This window comes from Phyllopteryx taeniolatus, chromosome 6 (assembly GCF_024500385.1).
Source record: "Phyllopteryx taeniolatus isolate TA_2022b chromosome 6, UOR_Ptae_1.2, whole genome shotgun sequence".
Classification (NCBI taxonomy): domain Eukaryota; kingdom Metazoa; phylum Chordata; class Actinopteri; order Syngnathiformes; family Syngnathidae; genus Phyllopteryx; species Phyllopteryx taeniolatus.
Genome location: NC_084507.1, coordinates 23,229,157 through 23,249,228, shown reverse-complemented (window position 1 = coordinate 23,249,228; position 20,072 = coordinate 23,229,157). Strand labels below are relative to the sequence as shown.

At 41.4% G+C, this 20,072-nt stretch overlaps 2 protein-coding genes and 1 long non-coding RNA gene across 11 annotated transcripts in view; 1 reads left to right on the top strand and 2 right to left on the bottom strand.

Moving 5' to 3' along the window:
• mios (missing oocyte, meiosis regulator, homolog (Drosophila)) overlaps positions 1-1,672 on the bottom strand; it is a 17,835-nt gene extending 16,163 nt beyond the window's left edge. The window contains exon 1 of one of the 3 annotated variants that reach the window (XM_061777460.1): positions 26-1,672. The gene's annotated coding sequence lies outside the window, so the exon portion shown is untranslated. The remainder of the gene's footprint in view (positions 1-25) is intronic. The other 2 variants (XM_061777461.1, XM_061777462.1) reach the window with 2 other exon arrangements.
• col28a1b (collagen, type XXVIII, alpha 1b) overlaps positions 1-20,072 on the top strand; it is a 20,678-nt gene extending 606 nt beyond the window's left edge. The window contains exons 1-35 of one of the 7 annotated variants that reach the window (XM_061777454.1): positions 2,849-2,983; positions 3,245-3,378; positions 4,890-5,455; positions 5,957-5,977; positions 6,074-6,133; positions 6,598-6,651; positions 6,734-6,778; positions 6,849-6,875; positions 6,979-7,023; positions 7,100-7,144; positions 8,590-8,643; positions 9,710-9,778; positions 9,893-9,961; positions 11,360-11,428; positions 12,133-12,201; positions 12,563-12,631; positions 12,707-12,775; positions 13,518-13,586; positions 13,690-13,761; positions 13,860-13,928; positions 14,860-14,931; positions 15,010-15,078; positions 15,208-15,276; positions 15,346-15,414; positions 15,486-15,554; positions 15,616-15,684; positions 16,807-16,875; positions 16,950-17,018; positions 17,111-17,191; positions 17,466-17,501; positions 17,573-17,609; positions 17,683-18,237; positions 18,421-18,611; positions 19,102-19,321; positions 19,622-20,072. In XM_061777454.1, coding sequence (XP_061633438.1) covers positions 3,249-3,378; positions 4,890-5,455; positions 5,957-5,977; positions 6,074-6,133; positions 6,598-6,651; positions 6,734-6,778; positions 6,849-6,875; positions 6,979-7,023; positions 7,100-7,144; positions 8,590-8,643; positions 9,710-9,778; positions 9,893-9,961; positions 11,360-11,428; positions 12,133-12,201; positions 12,563-12,631; positions 12,707-12,775; positions 13,518-13,586; positions 13,690-13,761; positions 13,860-13,928; positions 14,860-14,931; positions 15,010-15,078; positions 15,208-15,276; positions 15,346-15,414; positions 15,486-15,554; positions 15,616-15,684; positions 16,807-16,875; positions 16,950-17,018; positions 17,111-17,191; positions 17,466-17,501; positions 17,573-17,609; positions 17,683-18,237; positions 18,421-18,611; positions 19,102-19,321; positions 19,622-19,791 — 3,516 coding nt within the window. In that variant the 5' untranslated portion in view covers positions 2,849-2,983; positions 3,245-3,248 and the 3' untranslated portion in view covers positions 19,792-20,072. Of the gene's footprint in view, positions 1-2,848; positions 2,984-3,244; positions 3,379-3,479; positions 4,503-4,886; positions 5,456-5,956; positions 5,978-6,073; positions 6,134-6,597; positions 6,652-6,733; positions 6,779-6,848; positions 6,876-6,978; positions 7,024-7,099; positions 7,145-8,589; positions 8,644-9,709; positions 9,779-9,892; positions 9,962-11,359; positions 11,429-12,132; positions 12,202-12,562; positions 12,632-12,706; positions 12,776-13,517; positions 13,587-13,689; positions 13,762-13,859; positions 13,929-14,859; positions 14,932-15,009; positions 15,079-15,207; positions 15,277-15,345; positions 15,415-15,485; positions 15,555-15,615; positions 15,685-16,806; positions 16,876-16,949; positions 17,019-17,110; positions 17,192-17,465; positions 17,502-17,572; positions 17,610-17,682; positions 18,238-18,420; positions 18,612-19,101; positions 19,322-19,621 lie in introns of those variants that run through there. The other 6 variants (XM_061777452.1, XM_061777453.1, XM_061777456.1 and 3 more) reach the window with 6 other exon arrangements.
• LOC133479922 (uncharacterized) lies at positions 11,262-15,765 on the bottom strand. The gene is made up of 3 exons (XR_009789114.1): positions 15,632-15,765; positions 15,159-15,543; positions 11,262-12,770 (listed from the first exon to the last, which is right to left on the bottom strand). It is a non-coding gene; the product is annotated as an uncharacterized LOC133479922 (long non-coding RNA).

Here is a 20,072-nt window from a genome sequence, read left to right as displayed (position 1 = left end):
GTAGTAATAGTAGCTTAATACTTACATACACATAATGGGAAATGCCATACACAACGGTGAACGAGTCTACGTGATGGTTTTATAACTAGTAAAAAAAAAAACATTACAATAATTGTTGTTGTTGCTTTTGCAGGCTGCAACGGATTGATAGTATTTCCATTCATTCATTTACTTCCACTTATCCATTACGAGCATTTTCATGGAACGAATTAAACTCGTATCTCAAGGCACTGCTGTATTCAGTTTGAGGTCGGATTTTTTTTATCTATTTATGTGCTATTAGGCACGGTGGAGACTGGTTAGAGCTTCTGCCTCACAGTTCTGAGGACCGGGGTTCAATCCCCGGCCCCGCCTGTGTGGAGTTTGCATGTTCTCCCCGTGCCTGCGTGGGTTTTCTCCGGGCACTCCGCTTTCCTCCCACATCCCAAAGACATGCATGGTAGGTTAATTGATAACTGTAAATTGCCCGTAGGTGTGAATGTGAGTGCGAATGGTTGTTTGTTTATATGTGCCCTGCGATTGGCTGGCAACCAGTTCAAGGTGTACCCCGCCTCCTCCCCGATGATAGCTGGGATAGGCTCCAGCACGCCCGCGACCCTCGTGAGGAGAAGCGGCTCAGAAAATGGATGGATGGATATATGCTATTAATCAAGCGCCACAAAGTCTCCTTTCACTGCTATGCAGACAGGATACGCTGATACTGTATACCTGCCACTGAGATCAGAGGACCCTAGAAGGTCTAGCTGCTGTAAAAGAATACCGTTCTGACATCAGCTGCTGGGTGGCATATTTTATGACATTTGCATTAGAACAGCTCAAATAAAAAAAATTAAAAATCAAATATTTTTTTTAAAAGGAAGCGAGGAGCACAAAAATGGCCAGCATAGAGCCCAGAAGATTAATCTAATACTACTATATAATTTAAGTTAATCACGATGATGTATTTGTATCTTATCTTGTGAAAGTGAGTGTACGTTGTGAATGCTCAAAGCATGTGACACCCAAGGGTCAAATTTAATTTAAGCGTTAACACAGACGCTTCAAAAAAAACAATGAGCCAACCCCAACACGTAACTTTTGAGGCGAATTTGCCAACGCAAACGTGTAAGAATACTTACAATTTAGACTTCTGGTAACATGCTAACTCCACAAAGCTAATGCTAAAAAAGGAAAGAAAAAAAACGAAAAAAAAAAGCGAGTCAAGGACGAGTTTAGAACATGAGCTTTTTCGTCGGTCCCGTATAGCTAGCAGTGCACCAGGTCAATTTCTGCATGCTGTATTTATGAGCCCAATTTACTTTTACACTCCAATTTTATACTAATTAAGTGCGTACCTAAAACTGAACATACACATGGTGGGCGGCTAAAACTTACTTGAGGCTTCACTATGTGTGTTGTGTACAACACAAAAATAGAACCGTCGAGGAAATAATACTCAGTCAGTTGTTCCGTTTGGGATAAGGAAATTTATCCCCTCGATGAAGGGGACGACACAATTTTTCAATTATTAAAACCCTATTTGACCTTATTAATATGAATCATATGCAAAAAAAAGAATACATTAAAAATATTATAAATGTAATTAATATATTCTTGCTGTGTGCAACACAAAAACACATCCGACGGCAGTCCAGGGAGATTTAGCCACCAGAGGCCGCTGTTGTCTAATGATGTCGTTTACAGACGGCGATTATGAGGACGTTAGAATTTTTTTAAAGCACTTTTTAAAGGTAATACTATTTTATGTAATTAACTGTGAGAAGGCTGAAGATCATTTACACATGTTATTCTACACCTAAAAAATATGTTATTGTTTTTACATTCCAACTTCTACTCGAATTCCACATTTCCATCCCCCTAAAAAAAAAACAATCAAGTAAATGAGACGTTCAACAAAAAGATTCCCCACCTTTTCCATTTCAAATTTAAAGTGTTCAACTAATTCAGAACTTCTTGGGAACTATTCTCCATTTTCCAAGAATTCCTACATTTCAAATATTCCACATTTTTCGCAGTAATTAATAATGGTAATATCTTATGTTAATTATTAATTAATAATGATGATGATTATTCTTATTATTAATAATAATAGTTACTTTTATAATATAATAGTAACGAAATAGTAACTAAGATAATTTATTATTATGATTATTATATTATTATTATTCCTATTATTATAACTTTGACAATGACAATAATACTTGTTTATCTCTATTATGAATGTATTATTATGATTATTATATTATTATTATTCCTATTATTATAACTTTGACAATGACAATAATACTTGTTTATCTCTATTATTATTATCACCATAATTTGAATCCTAATAGTACTTATAGTATTTTCAATCATTTATTATTATGATTATTATCATTATACCGATTTCAATGTGATCATCGATTATGGACAATGATTATTATCATGATGATTATTATACCGTATATTAGAATTAGCAGGATTTAGTTATTTATTTATATCTTTGTTTGTTTGTTTGTATTCTCACTTAGTCAACAACTTACATTACCTTTCAGCATTAGAAGCAGCTCTAGCTTGGAATAAGCTTAATATGCGTACATGTACAGAATGGGAATCATACAACAGTTTATCTGTTTTCCACATTAGGGGGCGAGAGTGGAAACCTTATTGGCTTGTTGTTTGCTTTTTTTGTTCATGTACAGTCGAACATCCAATATGCAACAGCTGAAAACATTGGAGGAGGGAGGGAAAAAACACTTAAGCTAGTGGAAAATGTGCTACTTGGAGTACTATTGGGATCCATGTTTTTTTATTATGGAACTAAATGGTAAATCAGTGATGGCCCCGCCCTCCCTGGAACGCACACACACACGCACGCACACAACAAGCGCATATCAGCTTTACCCACAGTCAGTCTGAGTCTGGTTTCACAAGGCGGGATGCCCCCGATAGGACCCCAAGTGACAAGACCGCAACAAGTGGCCTCGGCCCAATGACATTCAGGGTAATTTTTTAAACATATGTGCAAGTTTTTGTTGTAGGTTTTTGTGTATGTTATGTGCAATTGAACATGTAAAAACATTTCAAAACGATTCATATCTTTGCATTTGTTACAAGATGCATTTACGCATGTAAAGCACGGCATAATATCAGGAAGTAGTGTATATTCAAATGTGAAGCATATCGTTCAGGCGTGGTTAGTTGGTAGTTTAATCAATTCTGCACATCTTGTGAATGAGTTTGAATTGTGTCCCGTACGGGTTAGGAGGATGGAGGCGTGCAAGTTGAGTGAACTCGTGTGGATCCTCCTTCTGCTGTGGGCTCTACCGCACAGGACAACTGCCCAGAGGCGCAACGGACGCAGGAACAACTACAAGTTGTACGAAGATGGATCAAATGGTAAGGTTAAGAATGGCTGCTTGGTGAGTGAGTGAGTGAGTGAGTGAGTGTGGTGGGTAGATTGTTGTCACAGTTCTGAGGACCGGGGTTCAATCCCCGGCCCCGCCTGTGTGGAGTTTGCATGTTCTCCCCGTGCCTGCGTGGCTTTTCTCCGGGCACTCCGCTTTCCTCCCACATCCCAAAGACATGCATTGCATGCTAGGTTATTTGAATACTCTAAATTGCCCGTAGGTGTGAATGTGAGTGCGAATGGTTGTTTGTTCCTATGTGCCCTGCGATTGGCTGGCAACCAGTTCAGGGCGTAACCCGCCTCCTGCCCAATGATAGCTGGGATAGGCTCCAGCACGCCAGCGTCCCTTGTGAGGAGAAGCGGCTCAGAAAATGGTTGGTTGGTTGGTTGGTTGGTTGGAAAGTAAGGTTAATCCGAGACGCAATGATTAGTAAGGGGGAAGTTAGAAAGGCATTAAAGAGGAGGAAAAATGGAAAGGCAGTTGGTCCTGATGACATTCCTATGGAGGTATGGAAGCATCTAGGAGAGGTGGCTGTGGAGTTTCTGTCTGGAGTGGCAGAGAAGTATGTTCGAATAATACAGGACATGTACGAGGGCAGCAGAACAGCGGTGAGGTGTGCTGTAGGTGTGGCAGAATCCCCGTGGATCATGATGTTTGCAGATGACATTGTGATCTGCAGTGAAAGCAGGGAGCAGCCAGAGGAACAGTTAGAAAGACGGAGGCATGCACTGGAAAGCAGAGGAATGAAGATTAGCCCAAGCAAAACAGAATATATGTGCATGAATGAGACGGGTGGTGGGGGAAGAGTGAGGCGACAGGGAGAAGAGAGAGCAAGGGTGGAGGACTTGGAATACTTGGGGTTAGTTAGTCAGTTAGTTAGTTAGTTAGTTAGTCGGTCGATCGATCGGTCAGCCGGCCAGCCAGTCAGTCAGAAAGTTGGTTAGTGAGTGAGTAGGTTAGGCAGTCAGTCAGTAGTTGGGTGGTATTGGGTAGGTCAGTTAGTTAGTTAGTACAAAAGTGAGGTTAATCCAAGAATTGTCTTTGATGGTTGCAGTACAATGAGATTCATCCTGAAATTTCACTCCAAAGCGACATTTTCATTTTATAATTTGTGTGAGTAGATTTTTACAGAAAGTAAAGTTAGGTTGCTCAAAGGCAAAAGTGTGTCTTTGGTGTTGAAGAAAAACATGTCAGGTTGGGATTGTCGTTGATCAGGAATACGGTACATCTTGTGTTGGTATGTTTGCGAAAAAGAGTCCTTTGATTTACAAAAAACACAAAGTCGTCTTTGACGTTGACGAAAAAAGACATATGTCAGGTTGGGATTTGCACAAAAAAAGCACGTCAAGATGATCAAAGACAAACATCGATGTTTACATGTTGGGTTGGGATGTTAGCAAAAATATCCGTTGACTTGTTTACAATACACTTTTGTTAGGTGTCTTTGATGCAGACAAATGTCCGTTCGATGTGGAATCTGATCGTATTTGTGCGCAGCAGCTCGCCCGTGCTCCCTGGAGGTGGCCTTCATCCTGGACAGCTCCGAGAGTGCCAAAATCTTCCTGTTTGAGAAGCAGAAGGCGTTCGTGCTGGGCTTCAGCACGCGTCTGTCCATGCTGCAGGTCGCCGGCTGGACGCTGAGCGTGCAAATGGCCGCCCTGCAGTACAGCAGCTCGGTGTCCGTGGAGCAGCGCTTCTCGGCGTGGACGAACCTGGACGCCTTCCACGGCCGAGTCAGCGTCATGAGCTACATCGGCCACGGCACGTACACCACGTACGCCATCGGAAACGCCACCGAGCTCCTGGTGAACGAGACCCCGGAGGACGGCGTCCGCGTGGCCGTGCTGATGACGGACGGCGTGGACCACCCGCGGAACCCCGACGTGATAGCGGCCGCCGCCCAGGCCAGGAACCACGGCGTGATAATGTTCACGGTGGGGCTGTCCGACATCGCCCGGCGGGGGGCCAACAGCGCCAAACTGAGGGCCATTGCCAGCGCGCCCGCTCAGCAGTTTGTGCATAGCCTCCAAGACCCCCAGCTAGAACAGAAGCTGCTCAAAGAGATGGTGAGAGCACGCGTTTCTTTCATGTTCACAAAAATGTACATTTGGTTCCTCAAGGACAACATTTGGAGCTTTAGCAAAATACATACATTAGGTTAAGCAAAGATTCCGTGTGCAGGTTTGGTTCATCCAAAACTCAACTCGTCTTATGTTATGTTATGTTTGAACAAAAAACATGTTCAATTCTTCAGACAATTTTCATCAAATTTTCTTTTGAGATTTAGGAAAATGTGTAAATGAAGGTTAGTCGTAGACTCCACCTGCCTTTGATGTTTACAAAAGCACGTACAGTCGGTTAGCTTCATCGAGGACCCTACTTGTCTTGGATATTTATAGTACGGTGTACATTACGCTCAGCAAAGAATACTTGACAATGGTTATCGACGCATGGATGCCGGAGTGTTTTACTCCACAATCTCCCACTTGCTGCAGTGCTCCGTTTTCACGCTGCCTTCAAGTCTTCTCAAACCGTACTGACCTTCTTGTGTGTTATTTTGCTTCCAGGGCGCAGTCGTATTACAAGAGGTAAGTGTTTTTGTTTTGTGTTCTCATCATTTTATTTCAACTTTAACAGCACGGCCAATCATTCGGACTTATTATCTTTTGTGATCTTTTTATTAGTGTCCCGAAGCTCAGGTGTGTTTGTGTGAAAGAGGAGAGCCAGGCCCACCGGGAGCTCAGGTGAGCTTTTTACGACACTTTCTGACAGTGGTGGGAAGTAACAAAAGTAACAAATACTTAATTATTCTACATAAGTCGATTTTTCAGGTATCTTTACGTATTTATTTTTCTGACAGTTTTTTGTTGCTTTGTTTGTTTTACTGCGAACGTCACAGAGAACGCATGTATATTCAGTTTCAACAAAATGGCAGCACTAGCAATACTAAGCTAGCATTGGTACTGTAAACAAGACGTTAGCCACAGCTACTACGTTGCTAGCATGAGTTATTCGTAATGGAGTGTTAACTATAACAGTAAATGTTCTTTATAAATTTGTTTAATGTTTTTTTTGGGGGGGACACAAGTATCAATCTCTACTTCTACATAAGTGTGACACAGTGTGAGTACTTTTTGCCACCTCTGCTTGACGGAACCTCACTGCAGTTAGCGCCGGTGATTTTTACCATGAAAATGTCTCAATTCAGGGGCGAAAAGGAGATCCGGGTTTCAGAGGGCCGCCTGGTCCGAAAGGAACCAGGGTAAGGTCACCGCAAATGAATATTGAATTGTTTCAAAATCATGGAATTCATGGATGTTTCTGTGTCGGTGTCCCCACTCAAGGGGGAGACCGGCGCGGACGGCCGACCGGGAAGCGACGGCCGCGAGGTAAACCCCGTCTTATCTCGTGGCGTTTATTTGAGGTGAGGCTTTGAAATTGTGAAGGCTTGTCTTGCAGGGACGTTCGGGTTTCAAGGGCAGCAAGGTGGGTGCCCTATTTCGTCCTTGTTTAATAAATCATACATTAATTAAAATGCATATAGGTCATGATACATACATTGGGGTTTTTTGGGGGTTTGTTTTTTTAGGGGGAGAGAGGAGACTGTGGGCCTCCTGGCGGAAAAGGTGACCCGGTATGTGCCTGACTATTATTTCAAACGAAAGCACTGAATTAGTGCTCACAATAACCAATCAGGTGTCATCTATCAGGGTTTGCAGGGGCCTCTCGGACCACAAGGACCAAAGGGAAAACAGGTATAATATTTGCAGTTACATTTTCACAAATCTAATCAAATGATTTTAATTTAATGTAATTCAATTCAATTTACACTGTGTTGTTTATACAGTATATTTCGTGTTACCACACATCAAAAAAAAAAAATGCAATAAAGTCATAGTATCGCGTGAAAAAAGGGAGCATTTCACTGGAAGGAAGTTTTAATGAAGTATTACAAAAGCAAATCTTAAGTCAATGAGAATAAAGTCAGAATTTTACAAGAATTAAGTCAGAACTTTTGGGAGAAAAATTGTGTCGAATTTACAACTAAAGTTGTAATATTCATGTAAATTCTTTTGAAATAATTTTTTTAAAATGTCAGTACTAGCGGGCAAATGTTTAATTCTATAAGAATAAAGCTGTACAATTATGGGAATAGAATTTATTTATTAGTCTTAATAATTTTTTAAATAGAAAAAAATACATATTCTGAATTAGTTTTCATACCCTTCCGGTATTATTTTTTGAAAAAAAAACTTCTCTCTTAACTTTTTGACTTTATTCTCTTTAGGCCTGTTTTTCGTCGGAATGTTATGATTTTTATTGCTTAAAAAATTATGACTCAATCCTTGTATTTGTATGATTTCTCCCCCCCCCCCCCAAAAATAAAAATTAGTTATCGTAACATGACCGCTGTTTTCTTCTAACATTCCAACTTTATTCTAGGAACTTTTCGACTGTCATTTTCTGTCGTCGTTCTTTTCATTTTGTTGTAAATTTATGACTTAATCCTCCTGTCTTAATGATTTTTTTCAAAGCACCTTATCGTAACGTGACAACTTTATTCCTGTTTATTCTTGTAACTTTTGAGTTTATTGTCATATCTTTAGATTTATTTTTTTGTCCGGATTGTATTTTTTCTTGTAAAATTACAAGTTAATCCTTGTCTCTTAATGATTATTTAAAAATCCTTGTCTCTGAATGATTTGTTTTTTCTTTTTTCACACAATACTGTCATCATTTTCATTTCAACTCGGCGCTCTTATCTTTATGACAGTTTTTATGCTAATATGAACAAAAATGGCAACACATTCTCCCAGCCTTTCCTTTTGCTACAAAACGTCTACATCAAAGCGTACCACGTGACATGACTGGAAGCAAAATTGGTCTTTATTCACCTCTGCACTCATGGAATGTGAATATTGGCTTCCGGCTAATCCTCATCCAAAAAGCGGGGAATCCAGGCTCGCAGGATATTTTTCTTGGACATTGTGCGACGAGATTAGCGCAGCGACCTGGACACTCGCTTGTCCGAATAAAATGTGTTTTCTTGTGCGAAGCTATAGAACACGAAAGCCAGGGATTCTGACTTTTATCTACTTTTGTTCTGTTTCTACCAGGGGTTAGAAAATGAACACATATAACTGACGTTATGAATTACAGATCATGTCTGCTTGATTCAAATATGAAATGTATTTCACAGGGTGAATTTGGAGCACCTGGAGACATTGGCCCCGAGGGACCAACAGGACAAAAAGTAATTTGAAACTTCAAGAAAAAAAATCTTTTGAACTGAAGAGCCATCAGACAAAATGTACCCTAGTGTCATTTCAACCTGGCAAGGCCATAAATTGGCTTGGTAGAACCCCCCCCCCCCCAGAATTTTGAGAAAATCCAGCCCCCAAAGTCCGTCTCACATTGTAACATGAAATTTGGTAGGCGTGTCTATCATGAGTAGACCCGCAAAAACAGTCTTTAGATAGAAGCTTTGCTGGAAATGGCACAAGAAGTTTGCCACTTTACGCGACATTTGAGCTCAGTTGCGCCCCCAAGAGGTTTTTTTTTTTCCCCCCCCTAACTTGAGCACCACAAGGACTTGACAACATGAAATTTGGTAGGAATGTCTACCACGAGTAGATCAACAGAAAAGTCTCTCGAAGCTATGACTGAAAAGACGCAGGAAGTCTGCCATTTTTGGTTTGAAGTGGTTATTTGGGCTGTGCCAAAATTCAGACCCCACAGCCAGTTTCAATTAGCACCAGGAAATTTGGTAGGCATGTCCATCGTAAGTAGACCCACACAAAAAAGTGAAGAAGAAAAAGCCATGGCCCAAAAAAAACACAAGACGTCTGACATTTTGGTTCAAGTCAGCCAATTTAGGGTTATTTTGCCGATGTCCAGGCCAAGGCTAAACTGTTTGTCACAGAAGATCATGAGGAAGTTTCAAAATGACAAGCAAAAAAACAGCATCATGATTACATATTTTGAAGGTTATTTTCCCATAAATGGCCTCGGTTGGCGTCGTTGCATTGTGTGTCACACAATCACACACATACAGTGTACGACCTTTAACGAACCGGCCCTCAGGCTGACCCGTAACTTTATGGACAAAGATGTCTTTATGGACGGCCGATACGAATTGATTTATAGCACATGGGACAATTTTAGACATGAATTCAGAGAAGATATCACAAAGAAGTATTCACAGTCTTCTCTTTAGCGCTAAATTGCCACAAAAAAAGACTATTTGGCCAATCTTAGTCGGAAGTATGTTTTTTTAAATAATTTGTCATTTTTTAATCATGTGTTCTAATTGATGACAGGGTGACAGAGGACCAAGCGGTAATACTGGACCACCAGGGGACTTTGGGATTGGATTCCCAGGAGCCAAGGTGACTCATTTATCTTAATGTTTTTTTTTTTTTTTAAATATATATAATAAAATATATATATATGTACACACAACACACATACATATGAATAATAACAACATCAAATGTTTTTAGGGTGAAAAAGGCAACCAGGGAAGACCAGGACCAACTGGTCCAGTTGGTATCGGAGAACCAGGACTACCAGTCAGTATCAACACAATGTTAATGTATTAAAATAGGTTGTTTTGTATTAAATGTTTGTGGTTTGCCATTAATTATGATGATTGGTAATTTGTTTACAAATGTAGTCAGTGATCAGTTCATTGTACAGATTTTTAAAAATCAATACAAATCTTATCAAGTAAGCTCTAGGGATTTATTTTTTGGGGTGCCAAAATTAAATACATATAATAATTATAATTTAAGAATAAAAGTAAAAGTTTTAATTAGATTTACTTAACTTTGTATTTATTTATTAGTCTTTGGATCTATTTTCTGATAATTTCATTCTTTTTTTTACTAGTACCAGTTGGTATTTGTAATTGATTTACTGGCCTGTTTTTATGAATTTATTGATATTTTGATTCACTTGCCTTCTAATTTATTTCATGGCCACTGTATTTGTTATTTGGACTGTTTACTTTATTTAGTTACCATTGTATTAATTCAATTGCCTTTTTATGATATTTGTGATGTTTTTTTTTTTTTTTTTAATTCGTTTAATGGCCTTATGTCAATTGAATGACAAGTTGATTCACTTCTTTTTTCATTTATTTAATGGCTTTGTATTTATTCAATGACAATTTTATTTACTTGACTTTTTATTGATTGAATATCTTTTTTTATTATTTAGGACAATTTTATTTAGCAATCTTTCTTGACTTGTATTTTTTATTTCTTTAATGGGTTTTTGATTGACTTGTCTTTTTATTTAATGATCATTTATTTTTCTCATTTTTTGTCCTTTTCATTTGTATTCCTTTTTTAAAATGTTCGTATTCTTTCAATGACAATTTTACTTACTTGACGTTTTATTTATTTAATGGTCTTTTCTTCATTTATTTTTTGAGATTTGATTTACTTGCTTTTTTTTAAAAATGCCCATTCTATTTCATGATAAATATTTTATGAATGTTTCATTTTTATTCATTTTTTAAATTTGAGTATTCTTTCAATGACACTTTTACTTCCTTGACTTTTTATTTAATGGTCTTTTCATTTTTTTTTGGAGAGTTTGATTTACTTGATGTTTTTTTTTGAAATGCCCATTCTATTTTATGACATTTTCTTTTCCTAATGTATTTATTTATTTCTACTTCCACTGCAGCATATTGTTTATCAATAATAATTCTATTGTATCCCAGTCAGTAGAGTGTGTACTGCGTTCGTAAAATGTTTCGTGTTTGTTGCAGGCTTTGTCAGGTAAATAAATACATTTAGTCAAAATTGGAAAAAGAGCAGTGAGGGAAGAAACACTGATTGCAGGCCAAGCACTAAAAGAAAATAGGACACAAATGTTTTATGTGACATAGGAGACATTATAATACATATTTACATTTGCTTCCACACTTGACTTACTTAGCATTTGCTCCCTTGTTTCAGGGTCCTCTGGGACCACCTGGAACTCGAGGAAACCCGGGATTGCCCGGAGAGGGACAGCCTGGACCCAAGGTGGGACTTGTTGCCGTGTAAATAACAGAATGCGCATCTTGTAAAACAAGGATTGTCAAAAGTGTGGTACTAGTGCCACTGGCGCTATGCGCTATGCGGTATGTGCTTTTCCTCTCTCGGTATGCAAAGGAATCAGATAATGAAAGGCTCAAATTGTGCATAAAGTTACAGTGATGCAATATTTTTGTACAAGCCCAATTCCAATGAAGTTGCGACGTTGTGTTAAACAAATAAAAACAGAACACAATGATTTGCAAATCATGTTCATTGAATACACTACAAAGACAAAATATTTCATCTTCAAACTGATGGACTTGATTATTATTTTGTAGCAAATAATCATGAACTTGTTCCAAACTGGTGTTTGATGAGCATTCCTCAACTTTTTTTTGCCACCGTGTCGTGTTCATGATTATTTGCTCAAAACAATCAAGTTGATCAGTTTGAACATTCAATATCTTGTCTTCGTAGTGTATTCAATTAAATGTAGGTCAAACATGATTTGCAAATACAGTACAGTGCTTTTCTTAAGTACAGTTCGGTTTTAACATTGAAGTACAATCGATGTGCATGTCATCTTTAACCGTTTGGTTTTAAATGTTTTTGGGGGGGTCAAAAAAGAATATTGAACTTTTATATCCGATACATTTTCATTGAAAACTATGCCATGTAATACTATTTATTACTGCGTGGACATTTTACAGGGGGATCGAGGATTCGAAGGACCCCGGGGGAATCGTGGGCTACCTGGCATCGGGGTCAAAGGCGACAAGGTAAAAAAAACAACAACAACAAAATGTTATACTCTCTTGTGATACACAGTGTTCCCCGCTATATCGGAGTTCATCGTTCGCTCCTCCGCTACATAGCAGATTTAAACAGTAACAGGCGCAGTAATTTAAACAGTAACAGGTGCAAATACAAGTATGTTTTAATAAGTGTTTTAATAAGTTCAAACCTGTTTAAAGCGTGTGGGAGGGGTAAAACTAAAAAAGAAATCCTTTTTACATGATTTCTTTGTATTGCGGATTTTCACCTATTGTGTGTGGGTCTGGACCATATCCCCCCAATAAACTGGGGTTCACTATACTTTTGCATTCATTGAAAACATTCAGCGCTCATTTTTGTTCTCAGGGGAGCCTCGGCCCACCTGGGTTGCCAGGTCCAGTCGGAGCTTCCGGTGTCGGAATCCAAGGAGAAAAGGTACAAAGAAATACTGTAAACCTTGACGTTGCCAACTAACAGCATTTCTTTTCTTTCTTTCTTTCTTTCTTTCAGGGTGATCAAGGCCCGCCTGGACCCGTAGGCCCCAGAGGAGGTCCAGGTGTGGGAATAACGGGACCTAAGGTATAGCAGGAGGAGGCGTCTGTTAGCGACGATGCTAATTCTGATGGACATTTCAGCTCTTTAACATTTTGATTGCATCCAAATTGCTTTCGCATCTGTTCGCACGCGAATATGCAAATGATGCAGGCAGTCCTGTCAATCATACCAGTCAGACTGGCCGGGTTATTAATGAAATTGTAAAGCAGCATGTGGCTCATTATCCAAAGTTATCGTCATACGCAAATATGAACTGCGAATGTCATCACAAGGCGGCTCACTGTTCAGTAGAATTGTGACAGTAGTTACCGCCTTGTATAGTGTTCCCCCTCATGTTTGCGATTCTTTATTCGCAAATTAGCATTTTTTTGCATATTTTTGAGAAGAGCATATCGTTTGTTATTTGTTAAAAAATAAATCAATATAAATCAAGCCATATCTAATGTAAAAATCTTGCTAGTTGTGCCTACCATGCATCATCTTGAAGCATTGTAGTGCTGAGGAAACTATGTTGAAGTAAGGGCAGGAGCTTCATTTTGTCAGGCTTGTCAAATTCAATTCAATTCAAGTTCGATTATGAACCTTTTTAGAAGCGTCAATTACTCGCAGATTTCCGCTATTCGTGGCAAAGAAAACAAATGAAAGAAAATGTTTTCCAGTGTTGGGAACATTAATAAAAGGTAAAAAAAATTATTTTAGAAGGCATAATACATATTTTTAGTAGTGGAAAAAAGCAATAACAAAAATGTTTTGTGTGAAAATCCAGGGAAATCAGGGATTCTCTGGAGTACCGGGACCACCCGGTGAGAGAGGTGTGGGAGTGCCAGGTCCAAAAGTAAATATAAACAACGTTCACCTCTAAATGTCATCAATAATGTTCAAAAGATCAAGAAAAATGTTTGCATTTAACCACCACTGACATTGAGTTTATTCCTCAGGGAGACGTGGGAGCCGAGGGCCTACCGGGCATACCCGGTCAGCCGGGAGAGGACGGGACCCCTGGACAAAAAGTACCACCAATGACCCTGTTCATACGGCAATATAGTAACATTTTATACAAAAAAAAAAAAAAGAAAAAAAGTAATGCATTGTCATTTTTCAATGTCAGGGTGACATCGGGTTTCCGGGGCCCAGGGGACCAGATGGCAGTCCTGGTAAAGGGGCCCCTGGAGAGAAGGTGAAGCTTCTTACGAAGAAGTCTTCTTTTATAGATCTTTTCACCATGATGTCACGTACTTCCGGGTGGCTAAACCTCAGACGGCACCTCTAGTAAACAAACGCTACTATGTCATATGACCAGGGCAGAGCGATTGAGTAAACAGGCAAAATGGCTTCAATTGTGTTTTTAGCCTTTTTTGTTTCAATGTGTCTATAAAATCACCATTTAAAAACTGCAATTTATGTTTACTTGGGTTATCGGTGTCTGAAATTTACATATTTTTGATTATCTTAATCATTAAAGCGGGGAAACTATACAAAAAAAAAAAGAATTTGAAAACGGAGCTAATACTTTTTCATGGCACTGTAGTTAGCATGATCATTGCGGGATTGGCTAATTCATTGACTTTTCTCTTCCCTGGATTAATGGCACAAATGCTCACATTCAGTCAAACTTAACTCGCCGTGATGATGTAACTGATGCCGTAATTTTTTACAATGGAAACCGCTGTTTGTTATCCTGGGCCGAGACAGTCATCGAAACCTATTTGTTTTACAGCTGGGCAAACACTAGCTAGCATTAGCACTACCTAAACTAGAGCTGAGGTTAGCTAGCGGGCTAGCCATTATGTTCTGCTAAATTACTCAAAAAAACGACAACCCAACCAAAATTTGATTTATACCTGTTGGAAAAGGCCTTCCAACAATTTGATAGGTTAGGTTCCCAGTCTGTCCCGTTAAAAGTGGCTACCCCAACTCAAGGTTACGAAATACACTACATTTATGAAACGAAACAGAAGGGTTTATTTACTAGTGGTGCCATTTTAGAATGCTCCGTCTTCTGCCCCCTGGAAGTACGTTTGATGGCATGATGAAAAGGTCTCTATAAAGTGATTTTTATGATCATTGTTTGTCGTCATATCAACAAAGTTCACATGGTTTTTCGCCAGGGAGCCAGAGGGGACCGAGGTACCAGGGGCCAGCCAGGCGCTGTTGGTCCTGTGGGGCCAGGGGGGGCAAAGGTAAGGACTTCCAAAGTAGTCATCATGAGTACTTTCAGTATGGACTGACTTCCCGAGTTTTTTTATTTTTGTATTTAGGGGGATCCAGGATTTATCGGGTCACCTGGTGCACCTGGACAACCAGGGAGGGGGTTACCGGGTGCCAAGGTAAGACCGCAGGACACCCAAGTAAAGTAGTACCTTGACTTATGAGGTTAATTCATTCTGGGACCAGGCTTGTTACTCACCTGTATCCCAAATCAACTTTAACCATTGAATACCCCTCCCCCCGTTCAGGGAGATCCAGGCCCACAAGGTCTCACTGGAGCTGTAGGCGAGCCAGGGCATGGTATCACTGGACCCAAGGTGAGATACTAGATGAGATACTTAACGCCATCGTGAGCCACAGAGCTGACACTGTGGTTTGTTTTGAAGGGTGACAGAGGGCCACCGGGGTCTTCTGGGTTACCTGGAGGTAAAGGTGAAGGCTTTCCAGGCCCTCCGGTGAGTATCAAAGTCCGACATTGGAATAGAGTCTTTGCACGACCTCATGATGCCTAACTCTTGACCTAAAGGGTCCTCCGGGACGTCTTGGCTTGACGGGAGAGACTGGAGCAGATGGTGTAGGCCTACCTGGAGCAAAGGTAAATGTGAAGTATATTGAGAAATGGTAACAAGAAGATCACTTTATCTTGTATAATCCAGGGAGAAAGAGGCCTACCTGGACCTTCTGGAGCTGCAGGACCACCAGGAATTGTACTCCAAGGGCGAAAGGTAGTCAGTGCCAGAATATTTTTTGTACGCTTGAGTCTGGAGGTGGGAGTAACTCACCCATGTTCAAGTCACGAGTAAGTCAAGTCTTTCCAGGTTCAAGCAAGTCGCAAGTCATCGTAGCAAAAATAAAAAAGTGGAGAACCCACAGAATTTCTTGAAAGTTGAGTCATTACTTGGGTGAAGCAAGTCATAAGTCAAATCAAACACTCTTGCTCAGTCACATATATCTGAGTGATCGGAGAATACTGACTTGTTTTTACAAAAAGTATGCACTTGTTTGTTTTCCATCCATCCATTTTCTTGACCGCTTCTCCTCACTAGGGTCGCGGGAGTGCTGGAGCCTATCCCAGCTATCTTCGGGCGAGAGGCGGAGTACACCCTGAACTGGTTGCCAGCCAATCGCAGGGCACACAAACAAACAACCATTCGCACTCACATTCACACCTATGGACAATTTAGAGTCCTCAGTCAACCTGCCACGCATGTTTGTGGGATGTGGGAGGAAACCGGAGTACCCGGAGAAAACCCACACAGGCACGGGGAGAACATGCAAACTCCACGCTGGGGGGGCCGGGATTTGAACCCCCGGTCCTCAGAACTCTGAGGCAGATGTGCTAACCAGTCGGTCACCGTGCCGCCACTTGTTTGTTTTCTGCTGGTGAAATTGAATTGGATGTGTAATTAACCTGGTTAATGGAGAATTAAGTTGCACAGTATGCAATATGCATGACAGCCACCCTTACAAATGTAGTTATGGTGAAAAATGCGAACAATCTGTACTCTTCCTTTGCCCTCTGTAATTCAGTCGCACATTCGAGTGGCTCATTTAGAGCCACAGAGTCTGTTTGCAGTGAAAAAATTTACAATTGTAATCTTTGTTAATAGAGTACAGGTTAGTTTCATATGTGTGGTGACCATGTTTAAAAACCTGTATGTAGTTTTACATTACAAAAATGAAACGTAAACCAATGAGCTGCGTTATAAAAATCATCTCATGAAGATCAGGTCAAAGTCCAGGGGGTCTATCCTAAAATTGAGTGAGACTCGGGTCAAGTCATGTGACTCGAGTCCCCACCTTTGCACGAATTCTCCGAAACCTGAATCTTTGCTTTATCCCTGCAGGGTTCCATTGGCGTGATCGGACCTCCGGGTCCACAGGGTCCCCCAGGAGAGGGCATCCAAGGACAAAAGGTACAACTGGAAACCGCCGACTCCACTTTTTGTCCAATCATTGCCAAAGTGTAAACATCATGACCTCTCTCCAGGGGGAGCCTGGATTTCAGGGGATCCCTGGCCCAAGGGGACCTGCTGGAGTCGGACTACCGGGTGATAAGGTAGCGCTGTCCTGCGGACACATTCAAGTTACCTTCTGTTTGCGGATTTGTGGTGAAAGACTGACAAGATAGATGCCACGTTCCTCTTGCAGGGTGACCGAGGATTTGCTGGTGAGAAAGGGAAAAAGGGAGATAGAGGGACGGCTGGAGAACCAGGAGTTACCGGACCTTTGGTATCTGATTTTGTTGTTAGACCAGTTATGATTGGATGGTTATTGAGGCAACAGATTTAATTGTTTTCTTTGGGAGCTATTCTGAAGATGAGAATGGAAGGTTTTGCCTCTCAGAACCAGCAGATCCAGGCCTGGGATGTACCCTATCGTTACAGTGGGTCTTAATAGGCTTGCCCCCAAGGTCTCCTCCCGGTTGCCCAGTACACCTCACCAAGGAGGGCAAATTTCCTTTGCCAAACAATGTGTGCTAACATACACTTTTTTTAAATTACAGGGTAGAGTCGGACAAAAAGGAGAACCTGGACTTACGGTAAGTCCAAATCCTCAAACTTTCCTGCCATGCGCTGACAAAAAAAAAAATCACATTTTCCCCTTTTGCAGAGGGAAGAAATCATCAAAATTGTGCGATCCATCTGCAGTAAGTCCAAAATGTTGTGAAGCAGTTCCTCCGTTTGCCTGGCTTGTATTTACCCTAAAGCCTTCCGTCCCAGATTGCGGGGTGACGTGCCGCCAGAGCCCCCTGGAGTTAGTCTTCGTCATCGACAGCTCAGAAAGCGTGGGACCCGACAACTTCGAAGTGGTCAAGGACTTCGTGAGCGCCTTGGTGGACCGGGCGTCGGTTGGCCAGGACACCACCCGGGTGGGCTTGGTGCTCTACAGTCACATCAATGTAGCTGTGGTCAGCCTCAGCCAGGATGCATCTCGAGACCAGGTGAAGGCGGCGGTGCGCTCCATGACCTACCTGGGCGAGGGCACCTTCACGGGAAGTGCGGTCCACCAGGCCAGCAGGTTGTTCCGGGCGGCCCGGCGGGGTGTCAGGAAGGTGGCCGTGGTCATTACTGACGGACAGGCCGACAAGAGGGATTCGGTCAGTCTGGAGAGTGCAGCGAGGGAGACCCGGGCGGCCGAGATCGAGATGTTCGTGATCGGGGTTGTGAACACCAGCGATCCGCTTTTTGGAGAGTTCAAGAAGGAGCTGGATGTCATGGCCTCGGAACCCGACGCAGACCACGTGTACCTCATCAACGACTTCAAAACGCTGCCAGGTGATTGCGGTGTTATTTGTGGTTGAAGGTTGTTGCTTGGCAGCACGGTTGAACGTGGTTAACATGTCCGTCTCAAAGTTCTGAGGTTCAGGGTTAGAATTTTCTCACCAGACTGAACTGCTCATTTAGCTTCCACCTCTCTAGCTCTATCAATGATTTTTCCACCATTTCTCTCCATTTCAGCCCTGGAGCACAAACTCCTGAGCAACATTTGCGAGGACAGCAGTAGCGTTCTTTTCAGCTCGCTCCCGAATGGCAGACTTCCTCTGGGACGCCCCGAGAGCGCAGGTAGTGACGTCCGGCAGCCTCCCTGGACCAGAACCAACACGGACACGCCCACATTCATGGGAGACTTCCGCCGGGTTCAGATGACGGTGAGGACAACTCTTGGACCCTATTTCCACCGCATCAACACAATAATGAGCTAGCGGTACTTTATATTACTGGTACTAGAATTTTAGCTTTTATAGCGAGTCACCAAGGTTTACCACCATGCTCCGCTCACATGCAAGGATGAGAACTAAAAAACATTTTTGAAATCTAATGTAACCCATATGTATAGTATATATGCTTCATATTTGGTAGCAATCTCTAGGATGAGTTTGTCTTTGAAGGACCCCTGGAAGTGGTCCTGCAAGCCAAAATGGCTTCTTGAGAATCTTTAGGCACGGCTTCTGGAGACTTTTTTCTGGCTGGCAAATTTCATGTTTCGTCAAAAGAGCTTCGGGGGATGAATTTTCGAAACAATTCCAGGGGGGCGCTATTGAGCAACTCCTTGATATTGTCGTCGTCATCGTGGTTAGCTTTTGGTATGCTAAGTTAGCTTAGCATCGTTCGAATGTAAATATGTTTTCTCTTGGACAGCCCCGTCCACGAGAATCTCATCCCGATAGACAAGCGACCACTCCGAGACCGAAGGTGGACGACCGGAGCTCGTCGCAAACGCAGAGGCTTCCGTTCTTTGAGAGAACGCTTTTGAGACCGGACGGCAAGACCCCCACCCGACACTCGGCCAGGACGGGAGTCAACGGGCCCGCTGCTCCCACCGTCAAGACGCCGCTTTCAGCGCCACAGGTCACCCCCGGTAAGTAATAGCGGTTTTACACTTTTATTGAAAATAAAATAAAAAACGCCATCAAATTATGAATTTCTCGATAACATACAATTTCATAACACTATGACTTTGCTGTCACAGAATTCTGCTTTTTTTTTTTTCCCAACTTCTACTTTTTCCTCAAATTTCAGAATTCCTGACTTAAGATTGATTTTCTTATATTATTCCGCCTTTTTTTCCTCCTATATTTATGAATTTATGAATACACACGAAAGTAAGTAAGTCATTTTGTTGAAGTGTGTGTCGAGTGAAGGCGTTTTGCCCAAACAGAGCTGTGCAACGCGCCATTGGACCCCGGCCCGTGCCGAGACTATGTGGTGCGCTGGTACTACGACTCCGAGGCCAACGCGTGCGCTCAGTTCTGGTTCGGAGGTTGCCGCGGTAATGCCAACCAGTTTGACAGCGAGAAGAGATGCAAACAAACCTGCGTCCGGGTCTAACCTCAACGTAACACAGACTCTATATGTCATCGCCATCGCCATCATCATCATCATCATCATCATCATCAGAATGACAATCATAATCTTCATTGTAAAGGTGCTTTTGTGTATAAAAAGCATGACTTAAATAACATTTGAATTATTACCAAAGAGGAGAAAAGTTATGTCTGTGATGTTACTTAACGTACTTGAATGCTTTTAAACACTAACTTTTTATACCTTATATTTTTGTAATGTTTCTTCAAATCTGTGTAATGCCATAAATAAAACTTATTTTTCAA